Source organism: Aspergillus affinis, assembly GCF_023601865.1.
Source record: "Aspergillus affinis strain CMG 70 chromosome Unknown NODE_17_length_398122_cov_92_786867, whole genome shotgun sequence".
Taxonomy (NCBI): domain Eukaryota; kingdom Fungi; phylum Ascomycota; class Eurotiomycetes; order Eurotiales; family Aspergillaceae; genus Aspergillus; species Aspergillus affinis.
In genome coordinates, this window is record NW_026515798.1 from 374,770 (window position 1) to 398,058 (window position 23,289).

Below are 23,289 nucleotides of genomic sequence, written 5' to 3' on the forward strand. Positions count from 1 at the left end.
TAAGTGCTGAGGAAGAAGGTATGACGATATTTCCCCCACATAGACGCGTCGAGCCCCCTCTTAGTCTTACAGCGAGTCCCAGCCTTCAGCTGCCCGCATGTGCGAAAACCAGTCGTTCACATACGGCAGCTTCACATGAGGCCCATAAGGATCTAACTCCCATTGCGGACGAGGAGAGGCTAGCCCGGTCTCATCGAGACATGTGTCCATCAATTGGGCCATGGATCCGCCTCGATCGTACTGTGGTCGCTGGCCCGTTGCATCCCGCACTTTCCTCATCTTCTCTCTTAGGGCTTCGGTTGCCCCTTGAGCAACGACTTTCTCCGCGGGAGTCACCACGACACCATAATTATCTCGAGCACCATCGACAGTGACCAATCCTCGCTGAATATCCAGTGCGACTCTTTCCGCTGGTCGAGTCAAGGGATCTCCAAGTCCCCCGCCTCCCCAAGTAACCCACTCAAGGAGGTCATCCGGATCGACACGAATGTGATCGCACTTCGACGGGAGAACCTGAACTTGGGGATCATCCCACGACTGTGAATACCGATATAGAATCTTTCTTGACCGAGACCCTGGTTTTCCCCCTCGAATTCCCCACGGTTTCGTGAACCATCGATCATCGTGAAGACTAAACTCTCCCCGACAGAGAAACCGATACAGCGTTCGTTGCGCATTCCCTCCACGATAGAATCCCGCCCCTCCGCTATCCGGAACACTCTCGTTCGCCTCGATGCGAAGCGGGTAGTTCAACTCGATACTCTCGGTCGGAATGGATTTGATCGCCGGAAACAGACAGTGGCAATCTAATCCGTCACCGACGTTCCGCGCAGGTACACCACCGAAGCCGATCTGATATAGCTGATACCATTCACCGTCCGGTTTATATCCAGAATAGAAGAAATGAGGAGAGTCGCTGAACCCTGCTGCCGCGGCGTAAGTTTCGTTCTTTTGGCCGATTAGTGCTTGCATCACGTCCATGGTTCGTCCGAGGATGTGAGTCCGACAGGAGATCGCGGCTGGTCGGATGGGCTTGAGAACCGTTCCCTCCGGGATATAGATGTCGATGAGATCGTGGAATCCATCGTTAATTACCGTCCCTGGAGCCGCAGCCGCGATCATGTAGTAGCCGATGAACATCTTGAACATGGTTTCAGAGAGGTAGAAGTTAATACTGTGCTCGCTTTGAGGCGAAGTGCCGGACCAGTCGAACAGCAGGCGGTTTCCTTCGATCTTGCTCATCGTGCAGGTCAGGGCCCAGGGCCCGATGCCGTGGCCATCATCGTCGACGAAATCCGTGAATGTGCACGGTTTGTTATCAAAGTCCGTGGCGATGATTTGTGCCATTCCCGTGCGATTTCGTTGCAGAAGTTCCGTGCAGGCAGCGAGGTAGACTTCAGTGCCGAAACGAGTGGCCAGCTCGCAGGTGCGTCGGGAGGCCGTGCGGCAGGCCGATATGATCGCCATAAGGTCGGAGCGATACCAGTCTGGTTGTCGGGAGTTCCGGCAGAGTAGATCCACGAGGTCGGTGTTCATCACCCCCTTGGCGTAGAGCTTGATGCATGGAATTTGAACGCCGTCATCGAAGACCGACGTTGCGTTGATCGACATGCTTCCGGGGACCATGCCTCCAACGTCTGTTAAGTGGCCGAACTGAGACGCCCACCCGATAATTCTGTGTTCGTGAAATATGGGGAGTAGGACGATCACGTCGTTAAGATGCGTCACGGCTCCTTTCGTCATGTAGGTATCGTTCGTGATGAAAACGTCGCCTTCCTCGATGGATCCCGTCCACGCTTCGAGAAACTGCGTTATAAAACTGCCAAATTGACCGACGAGCATTTTTCCATCGGTAGTGGTGATCACGTTGAATTCGTCCTGTTGTTCACGGATCGCCGGCGACATGCTACAGCGGAGCATGAGGGTGTCCATTTCGCTGCGGATCGATGCCAGAGCGGAAGCAACTAGCGTCGCGATGAGTGGGGTGGACTTTACGATCTCTTGCGCGGTTGCTGGTGATTGATTTTTCGAGCGTTCTTGAGGTGCGTCTTCATCAGGACGGATCAAGATGTTGCCGATCGCATCGATCTCTCCATAACAGCCAGGAAGAATCAGAGTGTTACTGTCCATCTCGGTGATGATACATGGGCCCTTGACGCGCACTCCGTCTTGACTGAGCTTTTCCCGATTCCAAATAATAGCCTCAACTTCCTGACCATCAATTATGATGTTCTTTCTAGACACCTCAGCATCGACAGAAGGTAGCTTAGAGCTAGATGCGCTCAGCCGTGGCAGATCAATGTCGGGAGAGGCATCGACTGCGACTACTTCTAGTCGCATGAGCTCTAGTTCGAAGTTTGGAAGACGGTACCCGAATTGCTGCTCATGTACCTCATCGAATCTGAACTGTAATAATCGTTTCCAGGACCCGTCGTCTAGCGATAGATCTGTCGCGCTCAAATCAATGGTCAGGGTTAGAGCCTGTCCTTTGTACCGAAGGTCAACATTATAGGTGATACTGAGATCCATTGGCTTGTTTGAATTTGACTGTAGGATCGTTGTTTTGCATGATTCCTGGAGCTCATCGAATCGGCTCTTGACGTCTGATGATGCCGTGGCGGAAAGCAGTTGGATGAATGACGAAGACTGCGTATGTGTTAACCTGGTTGTGGCATCTCCCAACGCACAGAGAGTACCCGGCGATGGGGGCACAATGACAGGCCAAGTTCCAAGTAGCTTGCCGATTGCATTTGCATGCGATGGACCAGCACCTCCGAAGGCTACTAGAGCAAAGTCCTTCGGGTCGTATCCCTGCTCCACAGACACGAGCCGGAGTGCTCCATACATTGTCTCGTTTACCAGTTTGAGAATGTCTTCTGCTGTCTGTGTTACACTGAGATTCATCTGCGTTGCAATATTCTCGATCGCGACCGCTGCTTCTTGAACTCCAAGCGTAAATTCCCCTCCCAGCAGACTCTGCGGTAGATAGCCTAGCACAAGGTTCGCGTCCGTCACGGTGGCCTCTCTTCCACCTTTTTGATAGCACGCAGGACCCGGACTGGCACCTGCACTCTCCGGTCCTACTCGCAGTGTCTCCGTGATATTCATATACTGAGCAATTGAACCCCCTCCAGCTCCGACCGTCCGAATGTCGACCGCTGGCGAGTGCACAGTGAGGTCACCGACCACCGTTTCGCGACGCAATTGAGGCCTCCCCTGATAAATCAGGGCACAATCCGTGGACGTCCCTCCCATATCGAACGTGATCAGGTTCTTGTATGGGGTATTGCGCGTGACCACATCCGCCACGCCTTGGACACCACCGGCAGGTCCAGACATCAGAATATTAACGGGTAGTTCGCCCGCCAATTCAAGGCTCGTCAGCCCGCCATCCGACTTGAGGATGCGAATCGTATCGCCATCATTGGACAGTAGTTCTCGAAGATTCCCCAAGTAGCTCCGCACAACAGGCTTCACCAGGCCATTTGTACATGCAGTCACCGTTCTCTCATATTCTCCTACCTCCCGCATGACATCGCTCGAGCAGATGATCGTCACGTCGCCTCCTAATTCCTCCTTAACAAGACCTGCGACCAAAGCCTCGTGAGACCCGTTACAATGGGAGTGTAGTAGCGAGATGACCACAGCATCAGGCTTCTCATCCTTCTTCCACCTCTCCAGACTCTCTCTCAACCTTTCTCGATCCACATCCCTGACACCCACGCCATCAACTCCCATCCTCTCATGACACTCAATCACTCGCTCCAACGGCACAATCGGAGGAGGAGGAGTATAATGCAGCCAGGCACCCAATCCTCCAGGGATTTGCGACCGTCTCACAGCTAGGATATCACGATGGCCAGCCGTAACGATCAATCCCGTCCGGGCGCCCTTTCCTTCCAACACAGCATTGGTACCGATCGTGGTTCCATGATGGATGTATTGGAATTTCTCATCACTGCCGGTCCAGTTGAGCTTCTGACGGATCTTTTCGATCCCGTTCTTGATCCCGATGCTTTGGTCCTCCGGCGTGGTTGGGACTTTTGCGCGCGTTAGTTGGCCGGAGGACGTGATTGCGCAAATGTCGGTGAATGTGCCGCCGACGTCAGCGCCTAGACGATAACCTAGGTGGTTAGACATTTTGATTTGTGAAACAGGCACAGAATTATCGGAAGAGGCAAGGCAGGAGATAAAGTGGCTGAATGGCCGGAGTAAAATTGTTTCATCTAGCAACCGAACGGGGAAAGATCCCCTCTTGTTCCTTAAGCCTCAACCGACGGCATGAGCCCTAATCGACGATGGCCATTCTGTTTCCCCTCGTTCAAGATTGACCCCTCGCAAGAGATACCGTTACACAATCTTACTGGTGATTCAAGTCCAGACGCGTGTACAGGAGCTCCTTATGATCTAGTCTGTTCTATCGGCTCGATAGCCTTGCTTATCGTGTACTTTGAATGGATGGTGTCACAGGGAACCCACTATTTTTAGGATCGAGGAGGAGGGATGAGGTGGCTATGACATTGTCGATCGTTACTTAGCTTGAACCTTCGGCATTTACATGCACTACGGAGAGGGTGAATGGAAAGAGCTTTGTGAAGAAGGGATGGTTATAAAGGACTCCAGACTTGATTTGAAGTTTAGGTGTTAATTCTCCCGAACCAGTGCAGCCAACACCATGTTCGGAGGTTTGCAAGTGTAATGAATTATGGCTTACTGGCAAGGATATAGGATCTACGGGACACAACGCGCAGTTAGCCCGAGAATGGTTCGGATACTTGATGACTGGAGGTTGAAGGAGATTAGAATTCGAACTTTTTTTGAGACAAACGGGATACCAGGCTCCCAAAACTTGTGTTACCTTCATGTTACACGAAATGTAGCACTCGGTGATGCCCAACGGCCGACATGGTAAATGTTTCCCCAAAGTGACTTTTGAATCTTGCTACTGCGATTGTTTTGCAGATATTTGAGAAAGCGAACTTTTCGAAAAGAACCAAACACACTGTCAATGTCAGGACTTTCCGCACCCCATCTACTACCTGAAATAGGCATCCCTAAGTAGACCAAGTACTAGGACTATCGGCCCTCATCAATCTAGAATAACACAGACCCCGATCTTGCATTTACACACAAGTTCTGTCCTACCCACCCGTAGCACGACATATCGTTTTATCTTACACTAATTTCATTCATGAACAAGTCGTACTGCAAGTACAGTACTCATGTCTCGGTGATCAGGTCTAGTCCTTGGCCCCATTCACTCTGCTTTTCTCGTTTCCTTTCCTTGACCAATATCTGGACGCACTAGGCGAAGAGATACATCTGCTTTATGATATTGTAGATCATCACAAGGTTAGGGTTCGTTCAGATCACGCCCATACACGTGACGATAGGGTGCAGAGGAAAAGGCTGTAACTCCCTCCCATGGTTATAATCAAGTAGGCTTTGGTCAGCCTAGTCCAATAACATAATGGAATACTATACTGGAGGAAGAGGTTATTTCTGTTTGTAGGCTCTACCCAATACAGAGCACAGAGAGCCACAAGACTCGCTGTGAAAGAAATGATGAAGTTTTGTTGATTGTTAAAACGTGCTCTTCTGCACATGGAATACTTTCTGGGCTAGAAGACTTTGCTAGTCATGTTTCACTCTCCGAGACCCGTGAAAAACATGAAGGGGATTAGCAAGGCCCAATACCTGGACTATGATTCTAATGAGCCCGGCTAATTGAGCCGAGTCCGATTTCATTACGATGTCTAATTCTGCACAGAAACAGGGGCCTGTCGAATGGCTGCTCCAGTTAGATTACATGAGTGTCCGCCTGGGGCCATGAACAGGGTTCTAAAGCATTAGAAGGTCTCGGTAGACAGTCCGTAGCGACCCTTGATTCTGTACATCCTAGAAGTTGGCCTCTGTGAAACAGAGACCGAGTTGGAGTGGGGTTGGGGATGCCTATTGAGGTGTTTATCATCGTATTGGTCGGTCGCACGGTATCGTTTTTTTTCGATTTTAATCATGCAGTAAACGTTACAGGAAAACCGAAAATAGAGGATACTATAAAGGAACTGAAGAGAGTAGATTATTATTAGCAACTTGTTGGATTTTTTAATCTTCAAGTAGTCTTGCGTTCTCAAGTCTGTCTTGAGTACTGGGAAATTGCACAGTAGATCTTGTCTTATAGGATCTGTCGTTGAATGTGAGTTCTCCAGGGACATTCGCTTTTTCCCTTATTGATTACCCCCCTCTTTCTGGTTAAATACACTAAGTCTATAAGCCCGTTCCGTCGATATTGATATTAAAACCATCACCCCTCACATAGTGGTTGTGAGAATGGGACCGTCATTGAACAAACTGTTTCTTCCTTAATTTGGGTAACATATTAACCCGAAGCAGATAGTGATTCTAGTCAATAAATATGAATAGAAAGATAAGAACATGTTAGTAGCTAGAGACGGCCGCTACAAGGATGTCCAACGGAGGGGGGGATTTTGGTGATCCCTTTCGTGTTACGAGCCGTCTTGGGAAGTCCCATGTTTGGGACTCGTTCCACAGCTGGGATCAACACGCTTTGTTGGCTAATGCCAAGTTGCATATTACAGGGGCTGCTGTTTTCCCTTTTCTTTTTCTGTCCGTGTTTCTTTGTCTTATGTACTCATTACAGACATTTGCTTGCTCATGTTTGTGACTACATGCTCTTGAGGTTAACATGGCCCGTGCTTGGTGTTTTACGAAAGGTAAGCTGAAGTCCCAGATTTTCTCCTACGGAAAAACAAAGGCAATGGAAGGGCTTCCCTCTGCCTCAAGATAGGAATATTTAACATGTCTCTGTAACGGCCACATTTTCAGCCTGCATTCCCCTCTGTCGTTCCAGGCCAATCTATTCCCAAACCAGAGGGGAGTCGCCGATCGAGGAATCCGGACGAGGAGCCAATGGTTGGGAAATCAACGATCCCAGAGATCGAAAGTACCACCGAAACGCAAACAACGACCCACAGGGCAGCTGATTCGACGCGCCAACGCAGACTAGCCTAGCGTGAGACGGTTGCTCAGAGTCAATTATGGCGGCCCTAGGGATCCCATAGGCGCACCGGCACCGATCAGTGAGCGGCGAGTCACGCCATTCGCGACCGGCGGATTTCCCCGCAAAGGTTAAGGGAACCCCGCAAAGTTAGGTCAGCCCACTGGCCAACCGCGTCACACCACCACACGTCATACGACCATGGGATACGGAATGCATGACCTCACGAGTCACCCCACTCACTGCCTAGGTAGGCATCCGGGGGGTTGTATAAATATTGCATCTCACACGCGACCCCTCTCGTGGCTTTCCCAGGACTCTGCTCCTATCGAAACTTCATACCAAACTTCGTATACCACACTGACTCACTCGCACTTTCTTGACATTTTCAATATGTCTACTATCCAGAAGATGGCTTCCATTGAGGAACTCAACAAGTACAACTCCCAATGGGTTGAGTTTCACATCCGTGACCACCTCGCCAACGGCGAGATCAATGTCCGCCATACCGTTATCGAAGGGCACGCTCTCTCTTTTCTTTCTCTCTCTACCTGTTCCCTTTTACTCCCCATACTAATCCACCCCTGACCACAATCAACTAACACCCTTCAAGCGGCGAATTCCACGACGCGGATACCTCCAAACCCATGACCGAAGACGACGTCGACGAGATGACCATCCCGTCCTACGGCGTCGGCGAAATCTGCGCCCGCGGCAGAAGAGGCAGCGAAGGTCGTCTGGACCTTTTCCACGACGAGGAAAAGATCTGCGAACTCCACTGGGACAACCGCCAGGAGAATGGCTTTAATTTAGTCGAGGTGCTGGACGGAAGTAAGCAGTACAGAGTAGAGCATGGGGGATGGAGCCCAGGGGCGGGTCCCCTGGGCCATGTGTACGTTGATGTTTGGGAGATGAAGAAGAAGCTCGAGGAGAAGAAGAAGTTGGAGCAGAAGATCGAGGAGATGGAGAAGACCAAGGTTTGATTTTACGGCGTTTTTTGAGACTTACCAGCGTTGGGTGGGGGTGTTTTATGGCTATTTCTTTTTTTTCCGGGGTTTTTGTTTGCATTTTTGTCTACACTCGCATCGACATTAACGCTGGAAGTGATGTTGCTAGTAACTAGGGAAATTGTCTACCCGTGTATCAAGATGAACAATAATAACTGATTTGAAAACGAACAACTCTCCTCTCCTCTAATCCGGTCCTTCCGGGGTGTTGAATACTGCAGTGCAATGGTTGCCTGGACACGTAAGACACACGGTCGCCGCGGACTTAGAGGGTACAGGGATCCTCCCAGTCTACAGGGGTACGCCACCACGGCAGCCTTCTTCGTGATGTGGGACAGACAAGCGGTCCAATAACCAGCCCAGATCATGAGTGCGTCGTCCAACCTTTCGAGTGCCTGCATTCCATCCACCGAAAACAAAACCCCAGCCACCCGCAGATTGAACCGGAGCAGAAAGCATCCGCCACTTCCCTATCCCTACTACCAGATACGGCTGAGAGGACCATGGTAAACATTTCCAGAAGTCATAGACTTGAAACAACATGGTGTTTCTTTTGGTGATGGCCGATCTAACTAACGCACCTTATTTCCTGATCCAGTATCCCGCATCGGGCGATTTGCCGTGGAATGTACGACCCCTCCATTCGTTGCTTATCCTTCAGGTGTGACATATCATAACCCAATCGGAAACGTTCATAACGGACGCTATAAGGAAGGGATCGTCACCTGACGCATTTGTTACTTCATGGGCCGATCCTGCATGGGGTCCGTATTTTTGCTAGAGAGAAGATCGAATCAACGGGAAATGCCACTTCGCTTTTGGTGGTTATATGAATATCCCATTCGAATTCTAACGCTCGTTCAGCCATGCTATGGCGAAGAAATGCCAGAATGTAGCAGGGGGATTCAAGAGCAGAATACGAGGGACCGCAACTACTGAGTAGAGAAGCACCTCCGAACTGCCTTGCGTCAGACTGCATATCGCTACGTTCCAGACTCGCCATTAAATTGACCTGCGAGTACAGCGTATCAGTTGTCGAAGCCTACTACGGAGTAGATCTGCTGCTATCCGAAATGCTCCACCCCGGATGCCTCTCATCCGTCTAGCATGGACGTAATAGCATCACGTGCACACGTTCTTGCGGGGATGTGGATTAATGTGAGTTAGACGACCGCAAAGACTGTAGAGCGTATATTCGAACTATATGACTGCGGTTAAGATTTCTATTTCTATTGAAAAAGCCTCTTCGCACCATGAAATGGATAACTCGGGGTCACAATACTTTCTCAGGACGAAGTCGCAGAACGGTATCGGGTGCCTTTCTAGGGAAATGACGAGAGTGAAATTTGACCCCCGATGCACTAAGAGGACGGCCGAGAAACTAGCTCATCTCACCATCTCGCAAAAGAAAACCACCTTCTCCGTAGAGGAGAGATCTCCAGAGCTAGACCGTGCGACCAGGATCTGAAGGCAGGAGGTTTGAAACAATTAGCGGGGAACTTGAGCGGGTCAGACATGGGTATTGCTCTGACGTCCCTCTGACGGATCATTTGCGGAACTGGATATTAAGTAAATGCTACCAAATTGTGGTCATGGCCTACGTGGACTTACTCCGGTGTAGACTGATAATTTACGGCAAAGAGCTGGATTAGAAACACTAATCCTAGTACTAAAAAACAAGGGTTCAATGGATGGCGCAAAACAGCCACAATTCTTGATTTAGGCTGTTACTTCTATGGCCCTCGTTTGCCAGACAAACCCCTGAATCTCCCTAGGATGAAGCTGTACAATGGCATCTCGCATTTTTCATCGTGCGAGTCGCAAGAGGTGAACTTATTACAAATTGATGATACTTCGTCCAATTTGATGAACCTTGGATATTCAATCTTCATTTTTCCATCGACCAGGTACTCTCTGCAGCCTAAATGGGTGTGAAGATGATGGAGAGTGTGATCATTTGGGGAAAAGTTTGTCTTTTAGGTTTTCTACGACAGCCTTTGGTTATTTGTGTGACAGCCTGGTAAATCTTCAAGGTGTCATCAACCGACCGACAAGACGTTTAAATATATCGTTACTTTCGTCAGAGGAAATACATCGTCGGTTAGAATGATCTCGAAATCCACGTAAATGTAGAATTATACGTATACAGCCAAGATGCTGTACAGAAAACTAAAAGCACTCTGCTCTTCTCGTAACAAGATTAGACTGTTGGAAAACTGGGATCAAGTAAACTCCTTGCATTCTGTATAGCGCGTTGATCTTTACCTAAAGCGGCTCTTCCAAGCGCCTGAATGCCGGGGCAGATCCCGCGCACTATTCTACGTTCGGAGCTGAATTCCTCAAGCGCCAAGACTTCCTTATCATGTAAGATTGTTGGAATTGTGGAATCTGTGGTATTGACTGGATGGTTTATCGAGATCTTGCATCGGATAATCACCCGAACGCTGTTATCAAAAATGAATGGCCAAATTCACCCGAAAGATCTCACGAAGGGCTGATTATGGTTGTGTCTCACAGGGATCCAGCGAAGCCAAGATTCCTGGCATATCACGAGCCCAATCTAGCCACATGCGGGGAAATGAGGGGGAAAAGGATAAAGAGATATGAAAGAGACTGAAGATAGGGGAGCAGGAATCGAAGGAACTTTTGAATATCTGTTCAAGGGAAATAACACATAAAGCCCTTGCTGACACCTGCCGTCGTTGCTGTTATAGCAGGAGAAAAGAAGATCGAGTATTTATGACCCATATGATACTTTGCGAACTGCTTGAATCCGTACTACGCGTGTCTCCGCAGACTGCTAATTCCTTGATATCGGCATTTTCCCTCAAGCCACGCTGAGATCTACGAATCATGAGTACCTGTAGCCGCAAAAGGGTTGTTTCCGATGACCTAGAGCAGAGCGGTGCAAAGACCTCGCAACAAGGATTTATAGGGACCGAAAACCATGGCATTGACACCAGGGGAATCGCCGTCTCAACAAACGAGTTGTACGAGCGAAAAGTTGCGTTGATGAACCAAGCTCTCATTGGCATTGGTATGGGACCCTTCCAGTGGAAGATTTTTGCAATGACTGGCTTTGGATGGTTTGTGGATAATGTAAGACCTCAGAAGATGATCAACAATATGCTCGAGGCTGACCATCATATCGCATCTGGGCTTTAGTTTTGGATGCAAGCTATTACCATAATCAGCGCTCCAGTCAGAAATGAATTTTCTGTCCAGCGCATCGCGTTCCTCACCGTGGCTAAATACGCAGGCCTCGTCGTCGGATCATCGGTTTGGCCTATAACGGCTGATTTCATCGGTCGACGGCTGGCATTCAATGTTACACTCTTGATATCAGCGGTAGCTGGACTCGTTGGGGCCGGAAGTCCAAACTTCGTGGCCATTTCGGTCTTCTGCGCTTTTATTGGTCTCGGAACCGGTGGAAATCAACCCGTCGACAGTGCTATTTTCCTGGAGTATATACCAGCTACACACCAATATCTTCTCATCATGCAATCAGCGTTTTGGTCTGTTGGTCAGACTGTCGCTGCCCTTATTGCCTGGCCATTGATTGGGAACTTCTCATGCTCTTCTGATGCAGCCAAGTGTCTTTATGCTGACAATATGGGTTGGCGATATACATTCTGGACTTTCGGCGGTCTGACAATGGCCATGTTTTTGCTTCGCTTTTGCTTTCGGATTTACGAGACCCCGAAGTACCTGCTTGGCAAAGGTCTCGATCGTGAGGCTGTTGATGTCGTGCAAAAGATTGCTGGTAGGAATGGTGGAACGACATGGCTCACTCTAGGGCACTTCGAAGAGATAGACGCGGAGATCGGGTCCGCAGAAAGCTCCAACATACAAGCATCGAATCATGCCAACATCATCCTTCGCACCATGGCGAAGTACAAACCCGAGAAGCTACGCACTCTCTTCTCAACTCCCCGTCTCGCTCTCTCCACTGCTCTGCTCATATTCCTCTGGTGCTCTGTCGGGATGGCCTATCCCCTGTACAACTCTTTCATTCCGATCTTTCTAGAAAACAAAGGTGTTTCGCAAGGTGACTCCTCCATCTCCACTGCCTACCGGAACTACGCCATCCAAGCTGTATGTGGCATTCCCGCCTCTCTCCTCGGAGGGTTAATCGTCGATCTAAAGCGCATTGGCCGAAAGGGTACCGGGACCCTGGCATGTTTGGGCACCGGTGTTTTCCTCTTTCTGTTCACGTGTGCAAGTTCCGAAGCCGGGGTCATCGGATTCACATGCGCTATCTCGTTCTTTCAGAATCTCGTTTACGGCTTGTTGTATTCATACACGCCTGAATTGTTCCCCGCCCCTGTCCGTGGGACTGCGAATGGTCTGGTCGCGTTTTTCAATCGACTGAGTGGGCTCATGGCTCCGATCATTGCTGCGTATATTGGGATTGAGACAGATGTTCCAGTCTGGATATCTGCAGCACTATTTATTGTTGCCGGTGTCGTATTTTTGATTCTTCCTTATGAGACACGCGGCAAGGCGGCCGCTTAGAGAGAGCTTTTGACTTTTGAGAGGCAACTCCTCAAGTTATTTCAGTTTGTCGAGCTACTCTTTCATGGGGATTTGAGATATGCAACTCTCGATCAGACAAAACCCGTCTTCAAAAGATCTGTCATATCATCTAACTTGATTTTTCCTCATGTACTCCGTAGTGGCTTGCCAATTTGACATCCGACCGTTACCCCGACGACGAGAAGCCAACCTCTTCGATGCTTCGATTGTTTGCCATTTCACCTACACAACATGGCAAAAAGGCACCTATTCTCTCTCACAATTAGACATAGTGGTCGCCCAGTTTTTACCCCGCGACACCAGTTCTGTCTTACCTTCCCCTCCTCTATTTCGTGCATGGGTCTCGGCAAGCGTGGCGTCGCCAATTGTCGCTCTCCCTCTGAACCGCGCATCTTCCCTAGCTCAGGGTGGGATCAAATTGACCCTTCTTCCTGGGTGGAAGAAGAAACTATTCCAACGTATAGACCCGAGAGGTTTTATCCAGCGCACATTGGCGAGGTGTTCAATCGTCGATATCAAATAGTTGGCAAATTGGGCTACGGATCCAGCGCCACCGTGTGGCTATGCCGTGATTTATTGTATGTGTAACTATTTTTCTCTACGATTCTGGGTCTAACTTAACAGAGAAAACCGTTATATAACCTTGAAAATAAACACAGCATCGAAATCAGTCACTCATGAGATCGAAATCTACAACCATCTAAGGACTGTCCAGTCCGATCATGCGGGCCTTTCGTGCCTGCGCTCCTTGACTGACGTTTTTGAGACTCACAGCCCAGATGGAAAGAGCCTGCACACTTGCCTAGTGCACCCGCCTCTCGGGATCAGTCTCGCTCAACTTACGCCACTACTCCCGGAGGGCATGATGACCACTGGCATGGTGAGAACCACCATCCGCAATGTCCTAGCCGCTTTGGACTTTCTTCACACCGAGGCGCGGGTTATACATACTGGTAAGTGCTCTTTGTATGATCTCCAAGCGAGTGCATAATGACCAATGACTTAGACCTTCAAACAAACAATATTCTCCTTGGGATAAAGGATGATTCAATTCTGTCCAAGTTCGAGCAGGCGGAACTAGAAAATCCCATTCCGCGAAAGGTCCTTGAAGACCGTACTATTTACCTCTCAAGGCCGCTTCCTATCTCCTTTGGCACGCCTGTTCTCTGTGATTTAGGTGAGGCGCGACTAGGTACCGACAATCAACGGGGCGATATCATGCCGGATATTTATCGGGCCCCCGAAGTCATTCTGGACATGACGTGGGACTATAAAGTTGACATCTGGAATGTGGGCATGGTGGTAAGATGATATTCCATTTTGACCGATGTGGCAAAAGCTGAGAATGATTTAGATCTGTGATCTCTTCGAGCATCGTCATCTTTTCCGGGCCCGGAATCCAGAACGTAAACTAGATGATGCATATCATCTTGCCGAAATGAAGGCAATTCTGGGGACCCCTCCCCGTGAGTTCCTTGCTCGGAGCGACAGGAGCGATTTGTTCTGGGACAAAGAGGGTTAGTTTAGCCCCTATCACCCAGGAATGGTTCTAAAAGGGGGAGACATTGGATTTTTAATTATGCTAAATGTTTGCGTCAGGCCATTGGAAAGACACAGCTCCTCTCCCGGATTATAACATCGAAACTTTGGAAGAACGACTCGAAGGTGATGAAAAGGATGATTTCTTACGATTTCTTCGACGGATGTTATGTTGGTTACCAGAAGAAAGAGCCACTGCAAAAGAGCTTCTGTTTGATCCGTGGTTGATGCATGGCCTTTTTAAATGAGAACAAAGTTTGCATTTCAATAAAAGGGGAAGTGAAGTTCTACTTAATATCTCAATCGTACTAACAGTATAATGTTTGATTTCATTGTTATCCTAAGCTTTAAAGACAAGGGAATAGGTCGCCCATCTCGATTCTTTTCTCTAAAAGGTCATCTGGGGTCTTCTAGGGAACGAGAAATCTTACGAAGAATATAAGTGGTCTCTTGGCTATACTAACAACCCTTATGATCAGAACGAGAAAATGCCAATTTTGAATTAGGTAAAAAGTAAGATGGGTAGCTGAATTTTCTCACTACACTCCATGGTGACTGAAACGATGGTTTCGAGCCAGCTCAGTTAAGTGAAAATGCAGTTTGCAATCACCACACTAGGCATGCTTGTCAGCATTGTGCATCTCAAGCCCTTGCTTGCTGCTGAAGTCTCTATCGCAATCTACGCAATAGTACACCATCCCGTAGTTAGGTCTTTGAGATACGTGGAACGGTGTGCTGGGGGCAGTCTTTTGCACAGTCTGAGTGGCCTTTCGAAGATTACTAAGAGTAAGCCATTAGTTAGATAACTATACAATTCGGCAGGTACTGATGAATTTTGAAATGAAAAAACCTACTTTACCTCTTTTTCGGATTGGACGACCTTTTCCATCATTGGAATTGAGAGGTCGTAAGAAAAGCTTGGGAACTTCTTCAGAGCTGCTTGGAATTGGGACAGATCTTTAAGTGTGGAAAGATTTTGAAGGGCACAGTTTACTATAGTACCTCGCAACTTGGAATGCGGAGGACTATCTGGCCCATATACAATTCCGATCAGTCGAATAAAGTCTTCACTTTCCCATGTAAGTGATGGTTGTCTCTCAAGCTTGGTTTTTAAGAGGGCCATAAGGTGATCAATCGCATATTTATCAGCAGCATTATACACTTTGGTATTAATATACGTCCTGCTCCTGAACACCTTTTGGGGAGCAGACTCGTGTTCTAAAGGAGTCTCGCCTTAAGGCTCGGGCTCCGCAGAAAGAATTTCAGGTTCAGATTCATTGCTAGACTTGAGGCCTAGGGAAGTGTCTTTATTCTGAAATTTGACCGAAAATAGAGGAGAGTCATCGTATACCTCGCGGTAGAGATAGTCAATCATTTTTTCAACAATCAACGGTTCGTCATTGATAGTTATCTCCCTTGATTTCGCTTCCTGTAACTAGTTAGCATCACACCTCAAGTTCTAGTCGTAATCTTACCTGAAATTGTCCACAGAGTGCCTTCTCAAAAAACCTTGACTGGGGACAGATAATGCAGCTATGTAGGTTGAACGTCGATCTATGGCACTTGAGCTTAACATCAGAAAATGCCCCATCGTCTCGGATTCTTCACGGTGTCAGCTAACATCATGTAGGTATGTGGACGTCTAAGTATATCCTTTTACCTTGATATGATTCCAAGAAGACCACTAGGATGAGTAGTCATTCTGGCTGAAAAGGAAGCTCAATGCTCTTCCAGTAGAGAAGGAGAGAGTTCAAAGGGGCAGGGGTATTATTCTCAGATTTCGGCGGACTGCCCACTGCCTTTCACGCGTGACGCGAATGTCACGGAAAGCGGGAAGCCATAATAATCACGTCGGAGTTGTCATTTTTTTTACTTTATGGCTTCTCGCAGGCGCATTTGCATTCCCTGAAGACCACTTCTTTTTTTCTTTTAAAAAGAGCTTCAGTTTCTCAACAATGAATAGTAAACTGGAGTTTTCGATAGAAAAGAGGATACTAAAAAAAAGGAAAAAGGAAAAAAAAAGCCCATCCCTCATTGCCTGCGAAAGTAACAATCATGACTACTAGTCTCTATGGACTTCAATTATGAATCAGAAATTCATAATCAAACAAATGATTGTAAAATATCACGTCGCCCGGGTGGTCTAGTGGTATGATTCTCGCTTAGTATGTCTCCACAACACAACCATCCCATTAATCACCTTACTAACAACAATTTCAGGGGCTACACCCAAGCATATCTGCGAGAGGTCCCGCGTTCGATCCGCGGCTCGGGCCATATCTTTTTTGTATTTTTGAGGGTGAAGTGGTCAGACGAGGTGTATACGGCGCCTATGGCGATCGACACCTCCGCGGTAGTCCTGATATACGCCTTCCTTCACACGACAGATCTAGCTTAGGACCTTACCGAAATCAAAAACTATTATCACTGTAAAATCAGCAGGAAACCTGCAGCTACATATGGTAAAGACCCACCAAGTCGTATGATGTGCAGGCGTGAAGACTGGAAGGATTGTTTAACGAACATAATGACTAGCAGGTAAGCGTTAAATGCTTCTAGTTAACGGAAATGGGATTTGCAGGTACTAAAAACTGCCATTCCTAACAGGGACAGTGGTTTCGAACCGGGAAACGTGAGAAGAATTGTAAGCTGCAATCAAAGCACCGTGAATGCTTGTCGACATCGTGTTGCCGACGACTTTCTATGCCAGTAAAGAGCTTCCAGCATTCATCGCAACATCGATAGCCAGTCTTTGAGTTCGAGAGTGGAGCCTTATCAAAAGTAATGGTTTTTGGTAATGGTTTTGGTTTCTTCTTAGAGAATCTGATCTGCAATTCGTGGGTTATTAACATGGGTAAGTACTCAAGGAGCTCGACACTCCTAAGATGCAGGTGGGGGCGAAAGTATACTCTATATCGATACCCAGTTTATCAATTTTTTCCATTATCGCCGTCGATAGCTCGTATGAAAACTCTAGGAACTCCTTACGAGTTTTATGGAATTGGTCTAATTTTCTTAGTGTGGAAAGATTCGAACGGCGAATGTCGCAAGGGTATAGGTATACCTCAGCTCTGAATGGGGAGGTCCTTCCAGCCCGTAAACGTATTGAATGAGTCGAATAAATTCTATGTCTTCCCACTCTCTCGCTAGGCATGACTCCAACTTTTTCTTTGAGAGAGCCATCAATGAATTGACAAAATATTTATCAACAGCGGTGTACATATTCACGTTGATATACATCTTAGATTCATTGATACTCTGAGTTGCATACCCGGGGTTCGAAGGAGGCGTCTCATGTCGGGATTCAGTAGCTGTATCATTAAAGTCGTCGTGGTCCCCTCGGTAGAGATAATTGAATAATCTGCTGATAATATGAGGCTCGTCATAAAGAACTATCCCTTTTGATTTGGCTTCCTGCGATCTGTCAGTATGATTATGCTTGAATCTCATTTTGGGAAAGATACTTGAAACGATCCATGTAGGGTCTTTTCAAAGAAGACCGATTGTGGACAGATAATGCAACCGTGTACTTTGAATATCGATGATTGACACTTCATTATTACATCGGAATATGCACGGACTTTTACTGTGAAAAAACTAGAGTATATGCACCATCTGCTCGGAGACTGCATTATAGTAGTTTAGTACCTGTAGATATACCGAGGAACAACATTACCTTGATAGAGTATGAAGAACAGAGCCGTCTGGAGTAGCCACGTTTGGTAGTATAGCAGGTCAACTTGGAAAGGAGGGAAAGGTGTTTGAAGCAGGAAGATGATCACTGTATTATTCCAATAAAAGAGGGGTGGGTATAATCACGTGTCGCAGTTGCAAAGAAGTATAAACGAATGGGAGAGAGCTTCTTCATTAGATTCTGTGATCCATGGTCCTCTCCGGTGTCTCTTTGAGATATAAGAAACGGCTAGGTTGCTATCTAGGGCTGATGGGATGGATTGGATTTCAAAGCAAGATTGTACTTCGATTGTATTTGAAGCAGGATAATATGGTCAAATTATTTATGCGCTGTATCTACTGCGTACGGACAACAAACCAAAGCCGATGCTGGTGCCAGGATGAACGGCATTAGGAGTTGCACATGTCGGTGGGCCACACCGGAAAGATGATCCGAAAACTAGCAAAATGCAACATCACTCAACGGAATGGCTCGCTCTGGCCAGGCTCTAATTCTAGGTTTTAAACACAAACCATTATATTTGGGACAAAGGAGTTGCTCGAATTGAGGAGTGGAACACATTACGTTAATGAACTCTATAAAATCGCCCTCCATTAAGAAACGCCCGACTTTATCAAGACCAGAATGGAGTAAGCGTGCACTCTCTTCAACGAAAGATCCCACCTCTGTACAACGGGAAGGATAAAGGGAAAACATCAAGTTGGTTTTCATGGATTTAAAATCCAAGGCAACCACTGTCTGTCCTAGCATATTGGAGATATTCACCGTGAAGGCGCCATTAGTCTCACCCCATAAGTCTTGGAAACGAAGCGGGTGTAGGAAAAACAATCTTAGATCGTATTTGCCTATTGGATAGTCTTCACTACCCTATGCAGATCATTTTTGCAGCTCTGTAGTCCTATTTCTATTTGCAGCCCCCGATGCTGCGCGACTCATCTTGAGTCATTATTATCCTTTGGTCTCTCCGACGACTCGGCGGAACCGAGCCCGGCGAGCTCTCTGGGCAGTCGTCCGCCGACCGGCGGAAGACCCCTGTCGGGCTGGGGACTTAAAACAACAAAAAAGCCCAACTAGTTTTGATCGATAACAAAAAGCCAAATTAATTAGAGGTCCGAAGTTTTATGCTTGCAAATTTTCGACAATGGCGATATTCCACACGGGACCACCTGAGGCTGAGAAAAAGCCAGGGGAAAGCAACAACCCGAATGTCTGCGAGACAGACGATTCTATCACCAAATCTGATTCGGAGTCGGGGGCAACTGGGACTACAGGATGGATTTTCCTGATGACTGTCGTGGCTTTGGCTCTCAGTATGTTCTTGGTAAGAAAGAACAAAACCCTATCTATGTGATGTTACTAACTTTCTATGAAGGTCTCTCTAGATATGGTACGAAAGTCACGTCCCCGTCCCCTTCCGATCGACAATTTATCGCTCACCTCGATACCTAGACGATCGTTGCAACGGCCATACCTAAGATAACGGACGAGTTTGGCGGTATTGGGCTGGTAGGCTGGTATGGGTCTGCATTTTTCATAACCTTGGGAAGTTTCCAGGCTTGTTGGGGGAAGATCTACAAGTATTTCCCTCTCAAGCCCGCGTTCCTCATCTCCATTGTTCTCTTTGAGGTGGGAAGTTTGATGTGTGGTAAGGAAATACCCTTCAAGGCCAGCTTGTAAGAATCAGCTATTTACTCGTCGCAGGTGTTGCAAAGAATAACACCACATTGATCGTTGGTCGTGCCATCACTGGCATTGGTGGTGCCGGAATCTCGTCCGGCGCATTTACAATCATTGCCTTATCGGCCCCACCCAAGCAGCGACCGGCATATATTGGAATCCTCGGTGCTTCATATGGAATAGCTGCGGCCGTCGGACCTCTCCTGGGAGGAGCATTCACAAGCCATGTTTCCTGGCGGTGGTGCTTCTACATTAACCTTCCGATTGGAGGCGTCGCTGGGGGGATAATTCTCTTCCTGTACCGTGCTCCGCCACCACTGCCGTTCCTGGGAGAGCCACTAGTCGAAAAGATCCTTCAGCTAGACTTTCCCGGGACGTTCATCCTCATCGGAGCCTTGATCTGCTATGTGCTAGCTCTTGAATGGGGCGGAATTTCGCTGCCATGGAGTGATTCGAAAGTTGTTGGGACACTGGTGGGCTTTGGTGTCTTGCTAGTTGTGTACTGCATTGTTCAATGGCGCGAGAAAGAGCGGGCAGCAATGATCGGCCGTATACTCGGCGAGAGAAATGTGTTCATTCCGATGATCTATATTCATCTTCTGGCTGGTACATTCTTCCTCCTGGTTTACTACCTGCCGATCTATTTCCAGGTCATTTCTGGAGTCTCTGCGGCCGACAGTGGAATCCGCAATCTGCCACTAATTCTTGCTCAGAGCGTTGCGACTGTCACGTCCGGCGTTGTCCTCAGTCGCGTCGGATACGCACCGCCATTTCTGCTTTCCGGTGCAGCTATCACGGCGATCGGTTCTGGGCTTTTGTACACTTTGGATGTTGACTCGGGGGCTGGCAAATGGATCGGCTACCAGATCATGACTGGCCTGGGTGTAGGATGGTGTTTCCAGGTCCCTGTTGTCACTGCACAAGCCGTCGTAGAACCTGAGGATTTGCCTTCCGTAACCTCGATGGTCCTGAGTATGTCACAATCCATCCTCTTATGGATAATCTCACATGCTGACATCATTTCTCTAGCTGTTCAAACAATCGGTGGCGCTATCTTCGTCTCGGCTGGTCAGTCAGCAATGTCAAATGTCCTCCTCAAGGTTCTCCCTGATCAAAATCTCGACATCGATCCGGTCAAAGTCGTGTCCACCGGCGCTACTGAGTTACGAGACATATTCTCGTCGGACGAGATGGGGAGAATTCTTGTTTCATACATGGAGGGAATCAAGGCCGCGTTCATAATTGCTACTGTTGCATCCAGTGTGGCTACGGTGGTGTCTATTGGTAGTCGGTGGAAAAAGATATCGGCGGAGAATGCAGGCGGTGCGATGGCTTGATGGTGAGGATCAATGGTACTGTGCGCCGACAGATTCCCTATTTGGGGCGCATTTTAGAATGAAGGTATAAAAAGAGTTGAGATAGACTTGTTTCAAAGTGATAGCAAATGCAGTTGTTATTGGACATCATTGCGTTCTGTACTGGTTAAAATCCCCAGTCTATATCCTCACTAAATTCAGCAGAGAAGTAAGATTGCGTGACCAAGTTGGGATCAAATGACCATAATCCAGAGCTCTGCTCTTCTGCACTCATCCCTCCCTGGTACAAAAAGTTTGCATCGTCTATTCGGAGGGAACCAGATACTGCATAGTCCCCTGACTGCGAAACTGTGGCGAGAGTCCCCACTACAGTCTCTGGTACTGGATCTGTCGTGCTTTGATCCACATTGCGATCCAGCATTATTGTCCCGAAATATGGAATGGACAGCTTGAGACTGGTAGGTCGGTCTTCTGTTGTTCTATTAGAACTTGTCTCGCCCGATGATAAGTCTCTTAGAGTACGCAGCACCCCCAGCGAACGGGACGCAACATCGTCGGGTTGGGATGCTGATAGTCGTTGCAGGATTTCCATGACCTTATTAATAGCCTCCCGGTCCTCGCTGGAATGGTATGAATGACCTTCAGGTCTCAGCACATTGATCAAAAGGGTAACAGCTGCGGTGAAGGCTTGAAAGTCCAGGGACTTGCAGCAGAAACTTTCTCCTGTGAGGTTTCGAATCGCTATGTAAATTGTAATCATGCGTCGAGAGGCGTCTAGGCAACTTTGTCTATTGTATTCATACCGCTGCTGTGAGGTTGAGTCTAGCATGAGTGGCAGATGTAGCCAGGCCACCAACTGAAAATGCCATAGTTGTGCCATGAGCTTAGCATATTGGTAGGCAGTCACAGAGGTCTTAGCATCAAAACTAGTCTCAACCGAGACGGTATTTATTTCTCCGGGGTTGATTTCCGCTAGTTCCGCGTCAATCAGTTGCGTCTTCCGAATCATGTCGGGGGTATGTCCGTTAAATATCTGATTTCGCTCAATGATCGAGCCGGCTGCTAAAAAGAGCTTGTCCATGGCATCTGAAGTTGGGTTATCGAGAGCAGCATCGAAAGTTCCGTGACACATCCCTAACATGAGTGACAGGTAACGGTCGGCAAAAAGAATATGTCTCCATATTTTCTTTCCACGACTTAAGTGTCCATTTCGTTCTTGTGCCATTGGTCGATGAAGCCCGAGAAGCTGAGCGACATTTAGAGCATTGCGATAGCATAACCATGCCCGGCGTAGTTTCCCATTATTGTTGTGAAAGATCGCCTGCAGGACTAAACATTCTAACCCATCCACATTTCGTACCAGGGAATCGTGTGAGCAGACCAATGTTGTAGTCACACTGACACATTGCTCTATGAACTCCTTCGACGGCCTCGCAAGGTCGAGAGAGCTGATGTCGAAGCTAGGTGGCAACTGCTGGAGGCAAATCGTGATCCATAATAGCGCCTTTGCAATGGCTACCGGGTGCTTGTTGGAAAAAGCAGCCACTGGTTCGGGTAGTAAGCGAGTATTGTCGTCTCCAAAGCATTGTATTCGAATTAACCACCAACAGTCATTCTCACTGCCGAGGGTATCAACAGTTAGTTGAGATGGCAATAACGCTAACAAGCCCGTTCTCAACTTCTGCAGTTCTGGGTCTTCTCCGCTACGCGTAGAGTTCTTATGCTCGGGTTCCGATCTATGCAATCCCGGCTACAGTAACAATCAGTTTAAATTTCCACTCGAGGAAGTCCAGAATCTACAAACCAGACTATTGTTAAACAGCGATAAAACCGGGGCGCTTTCTTGAGCGCTAGGAGTTATACCAGGTGGGCTTGCGCTTCTGGTACTTTGCCCAACCCAAGAAGGCGAGGGTTGTCGCTCAGCCACAACTCCTGCATCTAATCGCTGTACAACCCGCCCTAGAAGCGATTCCACACGAGCAAGCCTATCATTTACTGACGATCGATCTGATTCACGAAGGTTCTCAGGCTCAGGCAGATCCTGGCTTTGGCAAGGTAATCCACGCGATAAACATTCTCTGCAAGTAGAGCTGTTACCATCTGAAAACAAGCACCGAACCTTCCTGTGTTTGCCTGTTTGTATCCGACGGTGAGTATCCAGCAACTACTTAAGGAAGATATATACTCACATTCCCAGCAGCTTCGAGTCCCCTTCCGGATCTTTTTGCGGGGTGGCTCCTCTGATGATTCTGCTGGATTGAATGGCATTGTATTTTTAGTAGCGGAGCGCAAAACCAACCATGCAGTTGATGTAGCCTGGCATGTAGACGTGGACATACGGGGTAAATCTAGATGAAGACTGGGCGTTGCTCGTTGCCGTGGCCTCATCGCTGACCGCCTTTATTATGCCACTGCGCCAAGCCTTTATGCCAGCGTGCAGCATCCGAGGATCTTCCTCCGGCGTGGATCAACTATAGTCCTAGAGTCACGTGATCATTCAGG

At 48.0% G+C, this 23,289-nt stretch overlaps 6 protein-coding genes across 6 annotated transcripts; 4 read left to right on the plus strand and 2 right to left on the minus strand.

Moving 5' to 3' along the window:
* Window positions 1-66: 66 nt before the first annotated feature.
* KD926_003403 (putative hydantoin utilization protein A) lies at window positions 67-4,140 on the minus strand (the record flags this gene model as incomplete). Its single annotated transcript, XM_053097538.1, has 1 exon — window positions 67-4,140. The coding sequence occupies one exon, from the start codon at window positions 4,138-4,140 to the stop codon at window positions 67-69; it is 4,074 nt and encodes a 1,357-aa protein (XP_052958614.1).
* Window positions 4,141-7,411: 3,271 nt separating this feature from the next.
* KD926_003404 (aegerolysin family protein) lies at window positions 7,412-8,001 on the plus strand (the record flags this gene model as incomplete). The annotated part of the gene is made up of 2 exons (XM_053097539.1): window positions 7,412-7,455; window positions 7,632-8,001. 2 exons carry the CDS (start codon window positions 7,412-7,414, stop codon window positions 7,999-8,001), a joined length of 414 nt encoding a protein of 137 aa, XP_052958615.1.
* A 2,877-nt stretch (window positions 8,002-10,878) lies between these two features.
* KD926_003405 (MFS transporter) lies at window positions 10,879-12,540 on the plus strand (the record flags this gene model as incomplete). Its single annotated transcript, XM_053097540.1, has 2 exons — window positions 10,879-11,124; window positions 11,191-12,540. 2 exons carry the CDS (start codon window positions 10,879-10,881, stop codon window positions 12,538-12,540), a joined length of 1,596 nt encoding a protein of 531 aa, XP_052958616.1.
* A 357-nt stretch (window positions 12,541-12,897) lies between these two features.
* On the plus strand, window positions 12,898-14,348 carry KD926_003406 (kinase domain protein; the record flags this gene model as incomplete). The annotated part of the gene is made up of 5 exons (XM_053097542.1): window positions 12,898-13,139; window positions 13,186-13,514; window positions 13,568-13,863; window positions 13,916-14,078; window positions 14,161-14,348. The coding sequence occupies 5 exons, from the start codon at window positions 12,898-12,900 to the stop codon at window positions 14,346-14,348; spliced, it is 1,218 nt and encodes a 405-aa protein (XP_052958617.1).
* A 4,587-nt stretch (window positions 14,349-18,935) lies between these two features.
* Window positions 18,936-20,808, plus strand: KD926_003407 (MDR family MFS transporter; the record flags this gene model as incomplete). Its single annotated transcript, XM_053097543.1, has 5 exons — window positions 18,936-19,115; window positions 19,167-19,181; window positions 19,244-19,439; window positions 19,496-20,443; window positions 20,501-20,808. The coding sequence occupies 5 exons, from the start codon at window positions 18,936-18,938 to the stop codon at window positions 20,806-20,808; spliced, it is 1,647 nt and encodes a 548-aa protein (XP_052958618.1).
* Window positions 20,809-20,953: 145 nt separating this feature from the next.
* On the minus strand, window positions 20,954-23,055 carry KD926_003408 (fungal specific transcription factor domain-containing protein; the record flags this gene model as incomplete). The annotated part of the gene is made up of 4 exons (XM_053097544.1): window positions 20,954-22,332; window positions 22,396-22,537; window positions 22,592-22,746; window positions 22,977-23,055. The coding sequence occupies 4 exons, from the start codon at window positions 23,053-23,055 to the stop codon at window positions 20,954-20,956; spliced, it is 1,755 nt and encodes a 584-aa protein (XP_052958619.1).
* Between the last annotated feature and the right edge of the window lie 234 nt (window positions 23,056-23,289).